This window comes from Artemia sp. Qi Xiang Cuo, chromosome 13, assembly GCF_049724085.1.
Source record: "Artemia sp. Qi Xiang Cuo chromosome 13, ASM4972408v1, whole genome shotgun sequence".
Lineage (NCBI taxonomy): Eukaryota > Metazoa > Arthropoda > Branchiopoda > Anostraca > Artemiidae > Artemia > Artemia sp. Qi Xiang Cuo.
Window position 1 is genome coordinate 64,731,484 of NC_142806.1, and position 18,625 is coordinate 64,750,108.

Sequence of the window (18,625 nt, forward strand, 5' to 3'; positions counted from 1 at the left end):
TGGCTTTCTCAAAATTTTTATTGGATGTGTTGTGGGGAAAGGTTGGCGTGAGAGGGGTGTTAGTTGCCTCCAATCACTTTCACTTATTAAAATGGGAACTAGCCCTTTGAATTTTCAATGAGTCCTTTTTAAAGTTTCTACGACAGAGCTTTCTATAAAAAACCTTATATGCCCCCAGGGCATAACTTATAACCCGTGCCTTGAGGGCTGTGGATGAATTGCCCTGCCCAAAATCATAATTTATAGTTGGAAGTCAACTACGTGGAACAAAATGGCCATCTCAAAATTTCGATTGGATGTGTTTTGGGAAATGGTGGGCGTGGAAGGGGTGTTAGTCCAATCCCTTTTGACCCTTAAAAAGGGCATTAGAACTCTCGATTTCCAATCGAATGAGCCCCTTTTAAGTTTATACGACGACCCTTTCCATATAAAGTGCCTCTGGGAAAAAAAATATTAGAGCCGTATGGGCTTCTTTATTATACGCATCGCTATAGCGTTGCCTCTGACTGCAGCTGCAAGATTTTCAATTTATGGGTCTTTTAAGAGAAATTATATTATGTAAATAACTGTTGCGTTGGAAACTCAGCAATCTTATTTATGCTATGTATGACATCATATAAGAAGATACTTATATGATGCATTCTGTGATGTCATAAGAAATGTTTATATGATGTACGAACATAGTACATGATGTCATTTGTTGAAACAAAATTCAGGCTCTTAACGATTTTTCACATCTGACCTATCTAGATCGATTTTTTTTTTATGCGAAATTTTTTTTGTTTTTTTTTAATATATTTTATTTCTTTTAATAGGTTTTGTAGCCTTTCGAGGACCTTTTATTCAAACCTTGTGCGAGGTACTAGAAGCAAAAAGTGGCAGCACCCATTTAATGGACATGATGACGGAAGTTTTGCGAATTATCGCCGTTGATTACAAGTCAAGAAACAAGAAAAACCTGGAATTCGACAACAAAAAGCAGATGCCCTGTATCTTATCTATGATGACGAGACACGTCTTTTTCAGGAGCAAGTAATTATTTAGATCCTTCTTATAGATTTGAATATTAGATTTAAAAAAATCGAAAAGAAGATTAGAGAGTAATTTTAAGCTCAACTAGAAGAGCTTTTTCATTCTCTAGGCTTGGTGATAAAAAGCATAACTCCCTATCATATCTCTCCTATACCATAACTTATGTGTTCTTCAGAAATGTGTTCTCGTCCATTCTTCACAAATATAGTAGTTTTTCGTAGGAGAGGGTATCATGTTAGACCTTGTGTCTCCAAAACAGTTTACGGTTTTAAGGTGAAATTTTCAGCGAATATTGAGCGATGTAAATACCTAAATAAAACTATATTAAGCACACGCTGGTTACCAAATGGCTGTATTATCAACACTTTCCCATTGTTTACGTATAAGATTTGTTTTTGCGAGATAGGGGAAAATTTAATCCTCCGTGCGTCTGGAAAGGCAAAGGTTTTTAAGGCAAACCTTTAGGGAATGTTGAACTTTGCCCATTTTTGGCATTAACCCCCCCTTGCATTTCAAGTACATAATTTTTTTGTAGAAATTGGTATCATAGGGTAAAGCCAGGCTCGTGGTTATCAGAGTAATATTTTTGTCATATCAGATAGTCATCAGGGTCTGGTGTTATCACCTTATCTGTTTAATTAACAATTTACTCATGAGAAATAAAACTATGCAGACCAATCTAAGAAGGAATATCAGGAAAAATCTACAAAACTTCCAATGCAGTCTCTAGGTAAAATTACTGACAAAAAAAAATTGTTTCTCATAATTTAATCAAAATTGTCAATTTTGGACTACGTTGTAAAAATACAACATTAGCCTCTAAAGTATAACAGGAAAGCACTTTGAATACAACAAACTCAGCTATTTGATAAATTCACTGTGTTTTACTTTCTGGCTGAGTACCAAAAACTTAGTAAAGCACTTTAGAGCACAACAATCTCACCTAGTTGGTAAACTCCGAATGTTTAAGTTGCCGACTGGGTAGTAAATATATTTAATAAAAAAACACTTTTGAGTAAAACAAACTCAGCTAGTTGGTGTATTCCGAGTTTCTTGGGTGTTGATTGAGTATCAAAATTTAATGAAAGCACTGTTGAGCAAAACAAACTCAACTAATTGATAAATTTTGTGTGTTTTACCTGCTGGCTGAGTACCAAAAATTTAATAAAAACACTTTTGAATGCAACAATCTGAGCTAGTTTATGAATTCCTTGTGTTTTGGTTACTGACCGGGTATATAAAAAATTCAATAAATGACTTTTGAGTACAACAAACTCAGCTAGTTGATATATTTTAAGTGATCTAGTTGGTGATTGAGTAACAAAAATTTAATAAAGGAAGTTTTTTCAGAAAACTCAGCTAGTTTATAAGTTTCGTTTGTTTTACTTGCAGGCTTAGTACCAAATATTTAAATAAAAGCACTTTTGAGGACAACAAACTCAGATAGTTGGTAGATTCCGGGTGTTTTAGTTGCTGACTGATTAACAAAATATTATAAAAGAAAATTTGTGTAGAGTAAACTCAGCTAGTTTATAAGTTCCGCGTGTTTTAATTAATGGCTAAGTACCATGAAATTCAATGAAAAAACATGTAAGTACAACAAACTCAGCTAGTTGATATATTCCTTGTGTTTTAATTGTTGACTGAAAACCGAAAATTGAATAAAACAATTTTGAGTACATTAAACTCAACTAGTTGATAAATTCTGTGTGTTTTAACTGCTAACTGAACATCAAAAATTTAAAAAAGCACTTTTGAGTACAATAATTTGACCAAGTTGATAAATTTCGAGTCTTTTAGTTACCGACTGGTATCGAAAATTTAATAAATGCAATTTTTAATACAACAAGCTCAGCTAGTTGATAAATTCCGAATGTTCTAGTTGCTGATCGGTTAACAATAACTTAATGAAGGCTCTTTTGAGCACAACAAACAACTAGGTGATAAATTCCATTTTTTACTTGCTGGTTGAGTATTGAAACTTTAATAATATTATTTTCAATACAATAAACTCATCTAGTTGGTAAATTTTATGTGTTTTAGATAGCGACTCGGTATCCTAAAATTTAACGAAAGCCCTTTTGGGTACAGCAAACTCAGCTAGTTGGTACATTCAGAGAGTCTTAGTTGCTGACTGAGCAACAGAAATTTAATGAGAGCACTTTTGAGTACAAAGAACTCACCCAGTGGATACACTCCAAGTGTTTTAGTTGCTGGCTGAGTACCAAAACAGTGAATGAAAGCACTTTTGAGTACAACAAACTCAGCTAGTTGATAAATTTCGTGTGTTGCACTTGCAGGCTCACTACCAAATACTTATTGAAGGCATTTTTAAGTACAACAAATTCAGCTAGTTGATAAAATTTCGAGAGGCTTAGCTACTGACTGAATATCAAAATTTAATAAAAGCACTTTTGTATACAACAAACTCAGCTAGATGGTATATTCCGACTATTTTAGTTGCTGACTGAGTATCAAATTTATTAGAAGCATTTTTCAGTACAAAAAACTCAGCTAATTGATACATTTTTGTTTTTTAGTTATAGTTGAGTATCAGAAATTTAATAAATGCAGTTTTGAGCAGAACAAAAGCAACTAGTTGATAAACTGCGAATGTTTTAGTTACCGAATAGGTCTAAAAAAGAATTTATTAAAAGAGTTTTGAGTACAACAAACCCAGCTAGTTGATTAATTCCAAGTTTTCTAGCTGCTGATTGAGTAACAGAAATTTTTTGAAAGCACTTTTGAGTACAAAGAACTCAGCTTGTTGATAAATTCCATGTGTTTTACTCACTGACTGAGTACAAAAGATTTAATAAAAGTGCCTTTGAGTACTATAAAGTCAGCTAGTTTGTAAATTTCAAGTGTTTCAGTTACCGACTTGGTATGAAAAAATTTACTAAAAGCACTTTTGAGTACAGCAGTCTCAGCTAGTTGGTAAATTATGAATGTTTTAGTTGGTGACTGAATAACAAAGATTTAAAAAATGCCCTTCTGAGTACAGCAAACTTAGCTAATTGGTATATTCCGACTGTTTTAGTTGCTTGCTGAGTACAAAAATGTTTAATGAAAGCACTTTTTAGTACAAGAAACTCAGCTAATTGATAAATTCTGTATTGTACTTGCTGGCTGAATACCAAAAATTTAATGAAAGCACCATTGACTATTACAAACTCAGCTAGTTGGTAACTTCTGAGAATTTTAGTTACTGGATAAGTACCAAAAATTCAATAAAAGCACCTTGACTACAATAAACTCAGCTAGTTGGTATATTCCAAATATTTTTTTTGCTGACTGATAATGGAAAATTTAATAAAAGCACTTTTGAGTAGAACAAAGTCAACTGGTTTATTAATTCCGAATGTTTTAGTTACCGCCTAGGTATCAAAAAGTTAATAAAAGGAATATTTAGAACAATAAACTCAGCTAGTTGGTCAATTCCGACAATTTTGGTTGCTGACAGACTAACAAAAATTTAATGAGAGCACTTTTGACTGAAACAAACTCAACTAATTTAGAAAGTCCGTGTGTTTTAGTTGCTGACTGAGTAACAAAAATTTAATGAAAGCACTTTTGAGTACACGAATCTTAACTACTTGAAAAATTACGTATGATTTTAGTTACTGAGTTGGTATAAAAAAATTAATAAAAGCACTTTTGAGTACAACAAACTCAGCTAGTTGATAAATTCCAGGTGTTTTACTTGCAGGCTGAGTGTTCAACATTTAATAAAAGCACTTTTGAGTACAACACGGCTTGCTGATAAATTTCGTCTGGTTTACTTGCAGGCTGAGTACCAAATAATTAATAATAGCACTTTTAAGTACAACAAACCTTGCTAATTGGTAAATTTCGAGTGTTTTTGCGGCAGGTTGAGTAAAAAAATTTAATAAAAGCAAACTTGAGTACAGCAAACTTCGCTAGTTGATAAATTCCGTGTGTTTTAATTGCAGGCAGAGTACCAAAAATTTATTAAAAAAAAAACTTGAATACAACAAAGTCAGCTAGTTATTATATTCCTTTTCTATTAAATGCTGACGGAGAACAAAAATTTTAATCAAAGTACTTTTGAGTACAACAAACTCAGTTGTTTCATAAATTCTGACTATTCTAGCTGCTGATTGAGTAACAGATAGTTAATGAAGGCACTTTTGAGGACAAAAAACTCAGCTAGATTATAGATTCCTCGTTTTACATGCTGGCTGAATACCAAAAATTTTATAAAAGCACTTTTGATTACAGCAAATTCAGCTAGTTGGTAAATTCTGAGCGTTATAATTGCTGACTGAGTAACAAAAATTTATGAAAGTACTTTTGAGTACAACAAACTAAGCTAGTTGATAAATTACAAGTATTTTAGTTGCTGGCCGAGTACTAAAAAATTAGTGAAAGGACATTTGAGTACAACAAACTCCACTAGTTGATAAATTCTGTGTTTTTCTTGCAGGTTGAGTACCAAAAGCTTAATGAAAGCATTTTTGAGTACAATAATCTCAGCTAGTTGGTATATTCCGAATGTCTTAGTTACTGACTAAATATCACAAAATTAGTAAAAGCCTTTTTGAATACAACAACCTCAGCTAATTGGTATATTACGAGTGTTTAAGTTGCTGACTGAGCATCAAAAATTTATTAAAAGTGCTTTTCAGTACAAAAAACTCAGCTAGTTGGTAACTTCTTTGTGTTCTTGTTGAAGGCTGAGTACCAGAAATTTAATGAATGCACTTTTGAGTAGAACAAAATCAACTAGTTGATAAATTCCGAATCTTTTAGTTACCGATGGGGTGTAAAAAATTTAATAAAAGCACTTTTGACTAAAACAAACTCAGCTAGTTTATATATTCCGAGTATTTTAGTTACTAATCGATTAAGAAACATTTAACGAAAGCACTTTTGAATACCACAAACTCCGCTTGTTGATAAATTTAGTGTGTTTTACTTACTGGCTGAGAACCTAAATTTTAATAAAAGCACTTTTGAGTACAATAAACTCAACTATTGGGTATATTCTGAGTGTTTTAGCTGCTTAATGAGTAACAAAAAATCAATGTCTTGCTACTTTGCTGTTTTGATTTGCAAAGCCAGATACACATGAGCATGAATTACAGCCCAACGGTTGCAACCTAACCTAAACAGGTTCTTTTAGGTTAGGTTAGCGTGGCAACGCTAATCTAACCTAAATGAACTTAACTTAAAAATAGTTAGCATAATGAAACCTAACCTAACCAGTTATGCGGCCATCTATAACTATAGTGGAATAGATAGCAACAGTTGGGTTGTATTTCATGCTCGGGTGTCTGTGGACTTGCAAAAAAACAAAGTAGCAAGACGTCACAAGATTTTTAAATTTTCTTCCACATTATTCTTTTTAAATTTACCCCCTCACTGCTGATTACAAACGTATTTCTCAGTCAGCCAATAAGACACTCGGAATTCACCAAGTAGCTGAGTTTGTTTTACTCTAAAGTGCTTTTATCAAATTTTTATACCCTGTCGGTAACTGAAACGCTCTGAAGTTACCAACTAGGTGAAAATTGCTTTCAAAAGTGCTTTCACTGAATTTTGTTACTCATTCAGCCACTAAACACTCAGAATATACCAACTAGTTGAGTTTATTGTACTCAAAAGTGCTTTTATTAAAATTTTTGTACTCAGCCAGTAAGTACAACACACAAAGTTAATCATCAAGCTGAGTTTTTTGTACTGAAAAGTGCCTTCATTGAATTTTCGTTACTTAATCAGCAGCTCAAACACTCGGAATCTATCCACTAGCTGAGTTTGATGTAATCAAAACTGGTTTTATTAAGTTTTTTTTATACCCACTTGATAACTAAAACCACCGCAAAGTACCAACTAGCTGATTTCGTTCCACTCAAAAGTGTATTTATTAAATTTTTTGCATTCAACCTGCAACTAAAACACACAGAATTTATCAACTAGCTGTGTTTGTTGTACTAAAAAATCTTTTAATAAATATTTTATACTCAATCAGCAATTTAACAAACTTGGAATATACCAACTAGCTGAGTTTGTTGTATTCAAAAATGCTTTTATTATTTTTTTTTATATTCAGTCCAAAACTAAGACACTCAGAGTTTGTTGTACTCAAAAGTGCTTTCGTTACATTTTTGGTACTCAGCCTGCAACTAAAACACACGGAATTTAATAACTAAATGAGTATTGTTATGCTCAAAAGTAATTTCATTAGATATTTTGGCACTCAGCCAGCAACTAAAACACTTGTAATTTATCAACCAGCTTATTTTTTTGTACTCAAAGGTGCTTTCATTAAATTTTTGTTACACAATCAGCAACTTAAACATTCGAAATATACCAACTAACTGAGATTGCTGTGTAGCGATAAAAATTAGGACTGTGGCAATTGTGGTAATAAAGATTGACCATGTCAAATGTAATTTTATGCTTTAAAGCTGTGAACTTGCACCTTATAAGTTCACCGATAGCGCCACTTCTAAAGCTAAAGACAGCGCCATATGTAATATTATGATTAAAAGCGGTGTACCGATCGCGCAACTCGCAGAAAGCAAGAAAATAAAATATATAATTATATAAATGTAACCTCCTTTCCTTGGGTTATCTCAAAATCAATTACCTGTTATAGTATGTATAAATCAGATCCCTTGGAGCGCTACCTTGGAGGCATACAAACAAATTATCTGTCGTGTGACTAGATACAGACGTATAAAATAGAATAAACACAAATAGAAAAGCAATAGATTTATTTTAACTTACATTTTAGGTGTACAGCAATGCTCAGTTCAATTGACGACAAATAGGAGCAGAGATAATAATAATGACTGAACTGCAATGCCTGATACTGAAAATAATTCTGATCATAATAATCCTGAATCTGATTTACGAATCCCCCAAAAAAGCATTTTTACAACACTATAAAACATAGTTTTGTCCTACACTCTAAGAACTGACTCACAATTGGCCCAAGTCCTGAGGCGGGCCAAACTCCTCGTCCAATAATTAGTTTTAAATATTTCTGATGATTCAAACGTTCACGCCGCTCTTATAATTTAAACTTCCTGCGAAACTGTTAAACTTCCTGTAAAACTTCCTGCGAAACAGGAAGTTACAGGAAGTTTTCGTTTGTCACATAATCGATCCCACTTTACATATATATATAATATACACATAATTAACAATTAATCATGTTTGGTTATTATAAGTAACGATATCATCTACAGTGAGTCATTTCATTCCAGGCGCAAGCGGTGGCTCGAAGACGCGCTTAGGAGAACACCTACTGCTCTGTGAGTTATTCAGTCCAATCTTTGGCTAGGCAATGACGAAAGTACATCCTGTTAAACTTCCTGTATTTAGTAGTTTTTTTATTACCAATCTTCTCGGCGAAATTTAAAACCATCTCCGATGATTAGTGCCGAGTTTTGGCTGGAACTAAAAGGCAGTTTTTCTTTATGCTGATTAAGAATTTAGACTCTTGGAACCGGTATTTGAACTCAATTAGGGGACGTTTAATTTCTGTCGGAATTATCTTTAGAAAAAAGGAATTTTATTTTTGTATTTTAAATATATCACATTTTACTCACGGTATATATTACCCTTCCCATTATTTAATGATGTCCCGTCATTTGGACTTGCTTGCCTTTGGGCTTTTGAAATGTTCGCAATTTATTAACTATTTATTCTGCATAATTTTGATTGATATTTTATTATTTTATATTTATACTTGGGATTAATCAGGAGTGATAAAATTTTGATCTATTGCTTTTCTTATTTTATTCTACAACCTTATCTAAAATTCATCTACCGGACTAAAATTATTCATGGTCCTAGCCTAGCTACTATACTAAAGATTTTTTTTTCTACATCTAACACTGATGATTTTTACATTTCCAACAAGGTTGGGGCTATTCTACCTTTACATAAGATTTTTTTTTATTTTGCTGACTATAGGGCACACTGCTTCCTATCTATTCTACATTAAATGAAAAGTACAACAACGCTACACCTAACTCTATCTGAACATCTAACACTATATACAAGAACGATTAAAAATACACTATAGTGGGTTTACCCTGATCAGTAGTAAGCATTAGCATACTTTCACTGAAGATGTTTGCTATGTAACATCAATTATATAATATTGTAATTGTGGAGTTATAATAGTTATTAAAATATAATATATATAAATTCCAACCTATTTCATTACCTTCGAGTCTCTTTATCGAATTCAATCTTTCTATTGTAAATTATGCTCCTTCACTCCTTTCGTCTTGGCAAAATTTTTAAAGCACTTACAAAAGAGTTTCTTACTGGAACAGTTCGAGCATGATTGTGTTCCCACGGCACGCTTTCTCTAATTTTCAACTGGGAAATGATGCTTCCAACTACAGGTGTGGGAATATGCTATCAGAGTTCATTCTCACCTGCTTTTTGACGGTTCATAGGGAGCCTTATCATTAAGGGGTCGAACACTGGGAGTGCGTTTATTTTCTTCTCAGCATATAATTTTTGGGATATTTTAAGGCACATAGAGAATTTATTTCTCGTATAAAATTGTTCATTCGTGCAATTAGAGATCACAGTTCTCTTATAAAATTGTTAGTTCATGGCTTGCGTCTATTAACCTTTGCGGTGATTCCTAGGTTAATCTCGGGGGAATTGAAGTTTGGATCTGGAACAGGTCGACATCAAACTATAGTGACTTCTTCAACATATTGTCTTTAACTTGTGGCAGCTGTATATTGTCACTGAGGGGTTAGTCACTGGGTTTAATTTTGGTTTCTGTAATTCAATGGTTGGTTTCCAGGTCCATTTTTCAGAAATTATCTTGTAACATTTATGGGATAACAGAGATATGAACTTTCCACACAGAGGGGATAGGATGGATTCCGAGAGATGGTCGAAAGGGATTCGACGCATGAATCTGCGTCATATAAATAATTTTTGGGGTCATCAAATATCATAACTATACAGTCAAATGGTTCAGGTGTCCATAAGGATTATCATGGGTGATATTTAGGTACTTGTATATTGTCCTGGTCGATGGGGTTCTCAGGATTTATGTGATTATATAGTTCGATAATGCACTGGATACTGAGATTCAAATATAATGTTACCTGATACGTAATATGGTTCATGGTCGAGGAAACAACTATCAAAGGTAACTATAATTTTCGTAGACGAAGCTTGGATGAAAATTGCCAGGAGTGTATGGTGAGTACTCTTCGTTGGTTGAGGTATGATGAAAATAGATGCTACTAGGCTGTATCTGCACTGGACTGCGCATTGTAATAATCGATTTCCAATATGTCGATCCACTTCCTGTAATAAAAACAACGAGGCAGAATCACACGCTCTTTAAAACAAATAGTCATAATATATAATAAACAATACGATTAGGTGCATTTTAGGGTGAAGATTACCCTACAAGACAAAATAAAAAAACACACTGATATTACTACTTAACATTGGTTTTAATAAAACGACATTATTATCATGTTGGTTTCATATACATATAATTCCCATTGGGAAATCTAAAACAGAGATGTCTTCAAATTTGTTTTGAGAAAGGAAACAACGATAAAAGGCTTATTTAATTCTTCAATACTTATTTAATTCTCCATTAGATTTAAAACAATCCTTTAAACATCAATTACTCTACATTATTAAGTTTGGAGGTCTAATTTTACAACATATTTCATGCCTGCATTGTTCACGCACTCCGTGCTGTTTAAGAAACGCAGGTTGCAGCGTCATAACCACACGGTTTTACCTAAACGACACTACAATGAGGGAATAAAACATAGCAAGGACGAGTGGAGACCTCTATACCAACTCATTTTCTAATGTTTTCCCTTTTTCTTGGCTTTGACGTTCTCATGGGGTTCCGGGTTTAACTTCTGCATTTCGGCCGTTTCCCCGTGTTCTTCTTTTGGTTCTTGCCTTCTTAGTCTCAGGATTTTTCCGTAAATCACAAATTATTCTTACAAAACACAAAATACTTGTTTCGGAACAATAAATAATTCTTTCAAAAAAATGTATCCTAATTAATCATAATTTATTATTAAAAAATAACAAATACTTCTTTACAAAACAAAAAGTTATTCTTACAAAACAAATATACATCCGAAGAAGTCACAAATTGTTCTTGCATAATAAAAAATACTTGTTACAAAACAAAAAATAGTTCTTACAGTACAAAAAATAATTCTTAAAAACAAAAGTACATCCTAGAAAATCACAAATTCCTATTACAAAATACTTCTTACAAAACAAAAATAATTCTTACAAAACGAAATACATCTTAAATAATTATAAATTCTTATTATAAAATACAAAATAATTCTTACAAAGCAAAAAAAAATAGTTTTTACAAAACACAAATAAATCATATGAAAGTACAAACTGTTCTTACCAAATGCAAAATACTTCTTGCAGAACAAAAGTACTTTTTCTGAACAAAACAAAAATACCTCCTAAGAAAATCTCAAATTCTTATTATTAAATACAAAATACTTCTTACAAAACATAAAAAATACTTCTTACAAAACAGTCACATTATTCTTACAAAACAAAAAATAAATTCCAAAAAATCATCAATTGTTCTTACAAAATACAATATACTTCATACAAAACAAGAAATAATTCTTAAATAGACAAAAATACATCCTAAAAAATCAGAAATATTTTGTATTTTGTAAGAGATTGTTCTAAAAAAATACATAATACTTATTACAAAACAGTAAAAACTTCTTATAAAACAAAAATTATTCTCACAAAACAAAATTACATCCTAAAAAATCCCAAAATGTTCTTACAAAATACATAATAATATACCCCCTATCTGTCAATTTAAATAGAGGGGATACTAGACTACTTGCATTAATAGGGAGGAGGAATTGAATTCACACAAGAACTTCTTAGTTCAATTGAAATGGCTGACTTGACACCTCATGATTTAAAACTCAGACATACACAAGCCTGTTGCGTGCAAAATGCTTAAGCCTAGACGAAGTCTCGGCTCAAGGTTCCGTATATCTTATCTCTTTAAATGAGCAGTAATAGCATATTTATGTATGTGTGTATTTATGTTTGCATATATAGATTTTTATATATGCCTTCATAATATAAAAAGTCTTCATTCATGTAACTGCCATAAAAGGCGTCAAATTAAAAATCACTTAAATCGTAATGTATATTTCAGTGAAGTCATTCATATCATAAAAACAAGGTACCTGAACCATGCAAATTAACAATGGGTGAAAATGAATAACCTAGACCATCAAATGAGACTAAAAGGCGTAGAATAAAATACCACATTTAAAAACGATAACGACGATAATTATGTTTTGATTTTGACATAGATGAGATCACCAATGCTTACCCTGCATTTGTCAAAAAAAAGGTTCGGCAATATGTATTTCATTATGACAAGACAAGCCGAGGCAGAAGTTAAAGATCCAATCGAAGAAATAGCTGTAAATAAAGACGGTCAACATTTCTCCAGTTGATGAAATAGCTATAAAAAGACATAGGAGTTTACAAGGACGTTAACAAAGAACCTGATATAGCATCAGCCTCTGTTAAATTACAAAGGTTTGGTGTTATGTTTTCATAAATACAAAAGAAAAGCCGAAGCAAAAGTTAAATGTCCAATAGGAAAAGTAGCAGTAAATGAAGACGCTCAATCTCTTGTAAGAGCTTATAACGATATAAGAGCTTTCTAGAAATAGCTATAAATATAGACAATGATGTTTAGAACGAAGAGCTTGATACTGCATCAAATGCTGGTGAGCTTCATGTTAAAACTTTTAGTGAAGAAATAGCAATAACTAAGGACGTGGTAATTCCAAGGATGTTGATAAAGGATGTAAATATATATAAGTCTGAAGCAGGAGGTGGTAAGAACACATCCAGCAATAAAAGACATAGAGATTGAACCAATAGAAACCAACAAATCAAGAAAACAAAGTTCTTATTTTACAAAGGTGCTGTTTCTAATTTAAAGTACATTTCCTTAAACAATGTACAAACAAAATGACATGATGCATCTGACAGTAATTGAAAATGATACATTTTTTTAACAACAGTAATACACTTTTGTATAACAGCCCGGGCCATCAAAAATGAAAAGACGCATCCAACTAGGTAAAACAAAGGGCATGAAAAAATATTTAAGGGGATGCTTAGTGAAAACGAAGCACAAATAAATGCTATTAGAAAACATACGAAAGTGAGAGTCCCAACAGCTAAAGCAAAAGGTATGGAAAAATGTACAGTGATAATCACATTGAATTGGAAACGAACACGCACGTTTACAATACTCTAATTTTATAATTATATAATACTCTGAAAAATAAAAAAGAGAGAAAAAATTCAATGAAAAACGAGAAAGCTGCCAGTACAGAAAAAAGATTAAAAACTAAAACAACACGGATATTTCGCCTATATCTAAACTAGGCGCCTTCAGTACAAGACAAAAAAAATAAAAGAAAAAACTACAAACAAATAAAACCACCACCAATAAAATACAATAGTCGCAACTGATCCAAGCAGGGAAGAGAAGCCATGAGTTACTTCGGTGGGAACACCAAAGCAACTGAGATAAAAATATAATAATTGAAATTAAGTCAACTCTTCTTTTGCGAAATAATCCTCTTATTAGCTATTACTGAAGCAACTCGTTTTGGTCTAGTAGGTAAAATAGTCCCCTGGTTATTATTTAAAATCTTAATTCCCTTATTGACTATTGGTTCACTTTTCAAAAGATTATCATAAATTGAGCCAATATTTAAGTTTCCCGTGTCCCTGTTTATCGAAAGATTAGCGAAATTTTTAATCTTAATTTAATCTCCCTCGCTCACTGGGAAAAATCTCTATCATTAGAAATAGCTGTGGCCTCATCAAATTGTACGAAATGTTCAGTTTGAAAGAAAATATGTTCTGCTAGAAATGAAAAAAATATTTCAGGAGGCTTGGTTAATTGCTGGGTTTTTCTATTGAATTGCAATGCTCAATAAATCTTTCAAGAAATTGCTGGTGAGTTTTACCAATATAAAACTTCCCACAAGAATACGGAACCTTATAAGTAGGGATGACAGTGCCAGCGCGACGGGGCACTACTGCTGCCATCTATAATCGAGTCTAACGGGTCAATGACACCTTTTTCAAGGTCAATTAGGGGATGTTTCTAAGCCAATTTAATTCAGACAGGGTTGACGCAATATCTTCACTGAATATGAGCAGGACAATGTTATTGATCCACAAGATCAGACTAGATTTCTGGGAAATTGATTACATAATCGACGGGGAATTCCATATTCTAACGGGACAGGATCACGTGTCTCTTTCTAGGCCAATCAGGGAGTCGGAAACACTAACGGGACATGATTGCAGTGAATATAAGGAAAGATTTTTGCTATAGCTGTTACTAGTGTGAGAATAGAATTCAAGGAGTGAGAACAGTTTGACTTTACTCATTAAGATATATTTTTAATAATACGTGGAATTGTTACACTATTAGAAGTTGATAGTGGAGTTGGTAGCAATGATACAAGAGCATCAAACATTGCAGTGAAAATCACGAGAGGATCACGGCTTTTTCTGGAATGGGATGAAGTATATGCAAGATATGTGATATCATTGAGCAAATTTAAAATGGAGGATCAATTATGCTTCGCTGCAAAAGTTGATGTAGCACATGTGAATAGACTTCAAAGTGCTTTAAGTGCAATAGTGAGGCATATCTATGACAATAAGCTGTATCACTAATTGCACATGTGTAATATATATTATTGTTGTAATTATACAATAAAATTGTTTCGAAATCGAAAATTTCACCCTTTTGTTAGAATGTTAGATTAAGTAGAACGATTCATGGTTAGTCTAGAATCAGCAGTGAGAGTGATAGGATTGAAAAATGAATAAATTTGGGAAAGAGAGAATTAGATCGAATCTGGTGATTATGGAAAAACATTTGATTCTGGATGACGATTTTCTCAATGTTATCCCTTCAACGGAAGATATTCTCGCAGGGGACACCTGATAATATAATGAAAACTGATTCTTCCCCATTAGACTATTGTATGAAACTTTTACAATTCGACTCAAATATTTTTACTCAATTTATTGATATATTAATTGAAACAAAGCAGAACAATATCGTGAAAATACTTTTGAAAACATTGCCATAGATTCAATGTAGATGGCTCCCCCTTCGAAAGAGGTAGCGTCATAGAGTTACTCCTCTCCCATTCCCCTCTGAATTTATCGAATGAGGATCAATTTCGTTTTAGCTTTGAGAGAGTTGACATCGGACACCAAAAAAGTTCCATACATGTCCACTATGCATGTACACTCTTGGCAGTTGATCATCATGTGAGAATTGTACAATTATTGATTACTATAATGAAAAGTGCAAATTATGCAATCCTTGTAAATTACATAGAGGATATGCAGTACAAATTAAAGGATGTAATTCATGTCTTGATGAGATTTTTGACTCTCACCCTAGAGGACATCTATGCTCCAATTGCCACTATTACAAATGTGATCAGTGGGAGAATACTTACCCTGGTATGATTGGAAAGAACCCCAAACGTGATATTAGTTTATCTCTACGAGATTGGTACCGTCGATTCAACTGTTCTACGGTTCAGGTCGATCAGGTCTACGATTCAACTGTTGGGGTAACAAGACAATTTGGTTTCTACGTCATCGTTGTGACGACACTGCCTATTATGACTATAAACCTAGTGATTTTTATTTGGCAGCTACCGAATGTGATTCACCATTTGAAAACACTGTATGTGATATTGCTTCAAATAGACAGATTGAAACACGTGAATTTCATATTATGAATGCAAATATTATTATTGACTATACAAAGAGATATGACAAGAGTGAAGTTACATTGTACTGTAGAAAATGTGACCCTGACTTTGCAGTCAATCAAGATCAATATACAGTGAATTCAAATGATCTACCAGCATTAGTGGTTCTCGACACTTGCCTATACACCGAAAAAAAAATATAAAGTGAAAAATAAAGACATTGTTGTATATATATATTTTTTCTTTGTTAATAAACAAATTCACATAAATTTTTAAGCACTTTACTCGTAGGGCACTAAAATCAATATTATACAGGTCTGAGAGGATATTTTCCACCATAAAGTCGTTCAGACGTGGATGGTCTACATAAATGTTGAGAAACTGCTTGTAAGTATAGCCGCGACATCTGAACACGACATATAGTAGAGCATAGAAACCACAGCTTTTAGTCGTCAGATCTTGCACTCTCTTCCGATTTTGAATAATAATTTTCCCACTGCTCACAATATAGTTGCTCATGTGTGGAGTGTAAAATGTATAGGGTAGGCCGAGAGGATTAAAAAATTCAATAGTCTTCATTGTTTGAAAGATGCACAGCCAATGACCCATCAGCACAGTCGACGGACTACTATTAACAATGATTATGGTATTATTGGCACTTTGAATGTTTTCAAGAAAGTCCAAGGCCAGACAATAGGATCTGTATTTGGACATGTAGTGCTCCATATTAAATACATTAATGATTTGACTGGTGTTCATGGTGCAAGGTCTGGTAGAACACTGCCTTCGGGGGTGATTTCCCAGTAGGTTTCAAATTGATTTAGTGAGATTAGTGTAATACTCTCAGCTAATGGGTCGGTAGATGTACACTCTAAACGCACACTCCCCATTCGTACTATACTCATATCCTGGGTGCCAGAAAAATCCAATACAACAATACCATGTGTTTTAGCGAACATGTCTTCGGTTTTACCATTTTCAAATAGTTGTGAATCAGGATCTAGGGTTTGCATAGTCAACTCATACAATATCCTATAGGATTTATCAAAAGATAGATTGTAGAGTGGGATTCCATTTACTTTGCAGACAAGAGATGAAAGCCCAAACATTTCAAATTTATGTGGGCATCCAGCATTTGTAAAAAGCACTAGCGCTTTTTACAAATGCCAAGGCTAATTTTGACGGAATTTCGCCATTGTTAAAGGATGAGTCGGCGAAGGTAAGTGAGCCTGTGGCGATATGACGTTGATTGGTGATTTTATGAGGAACAAGTAGTTTAATATTATTTCCACTGGCTCTCAGTTTTTCCACTGCCAAAGCAACAGAACTCATAACCTGCTGTTTGCGTACATGCAGTATTACCGAGGTGAGGGAGAGAGTTACATCAGGATTTGCAGCAAGTTCTTTTCGTAAAATGAAATTGGATGGAGCAAGTGTCAATTTTATATCCACTTTAATATTGGGTTGTAGCGATCGGGTTATATTAAATATATCTTGATATGTTTTTCTATCTAGATATAATTCACTAGTTTCTGCCTTTTTAAGTACATCTGTACTATCAGTTTTAGTAATATATTCATATCCATTAGAGGTTCCTTTCAATTCCTTGTATGACTTGGGTGTCATCAGCATGAATTGCATATAGCCAGACATTGATGAGCGACCTTTGTAATAGTCCATTCCATTGCCCAGTTGTCTTGGGTCAAGAGTATTAACATAGCACATAGATCCTTGGGTGTATTCTGATTAAGATCTAGCAAAATGTACCTGTAGGGCATTTTTGTCGCCTGACTGTACGCTGACAGCAAAAAATTGGGATCGCCTGGATATATTTGCTTATTGAGAGTTATTAGCGAGCTAGAATCACGAACAACTCGGTAGATAATATAGATGGTGCAATTCAAAGCAGGGGTTCTCATACATTTGCTCTGATGAAACAGGTTGTTTAGAACTAAGGTTATGGAAATGTGTTCATGATGAGAGCAAACAGTAAACAGTTGTTGCATTTCCTGTGAGAACTGTTCAATTGATTCTGCCAAATCAGCAATAATCAGCGATTAGTTTGGTTCAATACTATTGAAAACATCAAGTCCCCGTATGAATTGTATTGGCATGGATATGGCAGTAGCTTTTATTTGATCGTAGGACTCCTGCCAAATACTATAGCAATAATCAATTTTCTTTGGTTTTTCCAAAAACATTTTATTACAATTTTAATTATTTTAGCTAAAAGTGTCGTTTTGCCAGACATTGATTGACCACACAGAAACGATCTGAATGGTGTTTTAAATTGATACATACTGCAGTTGACAACAGTCGGACTACAACTAACTGTAAACCATACTTGTCTAATGAATAAATAATAATTTTCATATAGATCTATCGATTCAAGAACAACACAAACAATATTTCATTTATTTATTAACATCAACACTTTTCTGTACAGCAACAATAGTACAGACTATTTGTTCAACAACAGCATTTTTCATTTATTGACAAAAACACTTTTTTTGTACAGCACGAATAGCACACACTATTTGCTCAACAACAATAGCATTTTTCATTTATTAACAACAACATCAACAAATGGTGCAACATCAACAACATCAACAACAACATCAACATCAACATGGTGTTTTAAATTGATACATACTGTTGTTGATAACAGTCGGACTACAACTAACTGTAAACCATACTTGTCTAATGAATAAATAATAATTTTCTCATAGATCTATCGATTCAAGAACAACACAAACAATATTTCA

At 33.2% G+C, this 18,625-nt stretch overlaps 1 protein-coding gene across 1 annotated transcript in view; it reads left to right on the forward strand.

Moving 5' to 3' along the window:
* The window catches only part of LOC148945550 (caspase-1-like), a 162,913-nt gene that overhangs the window by 115,457 nt on the left and 28,831 nt on the right, over nt 1-18,625 (forward strand). Inside the window, exon 5 of the mRNA XM_089098809.1 lies at nt 816-1,032. Coding sequence (XP_088954935.1) covers nt 816-1,032 — 217 coding nt within the window. The remainder of the gene's footprint in view (nt 1-815; nt 1,033-18,625) is intronic.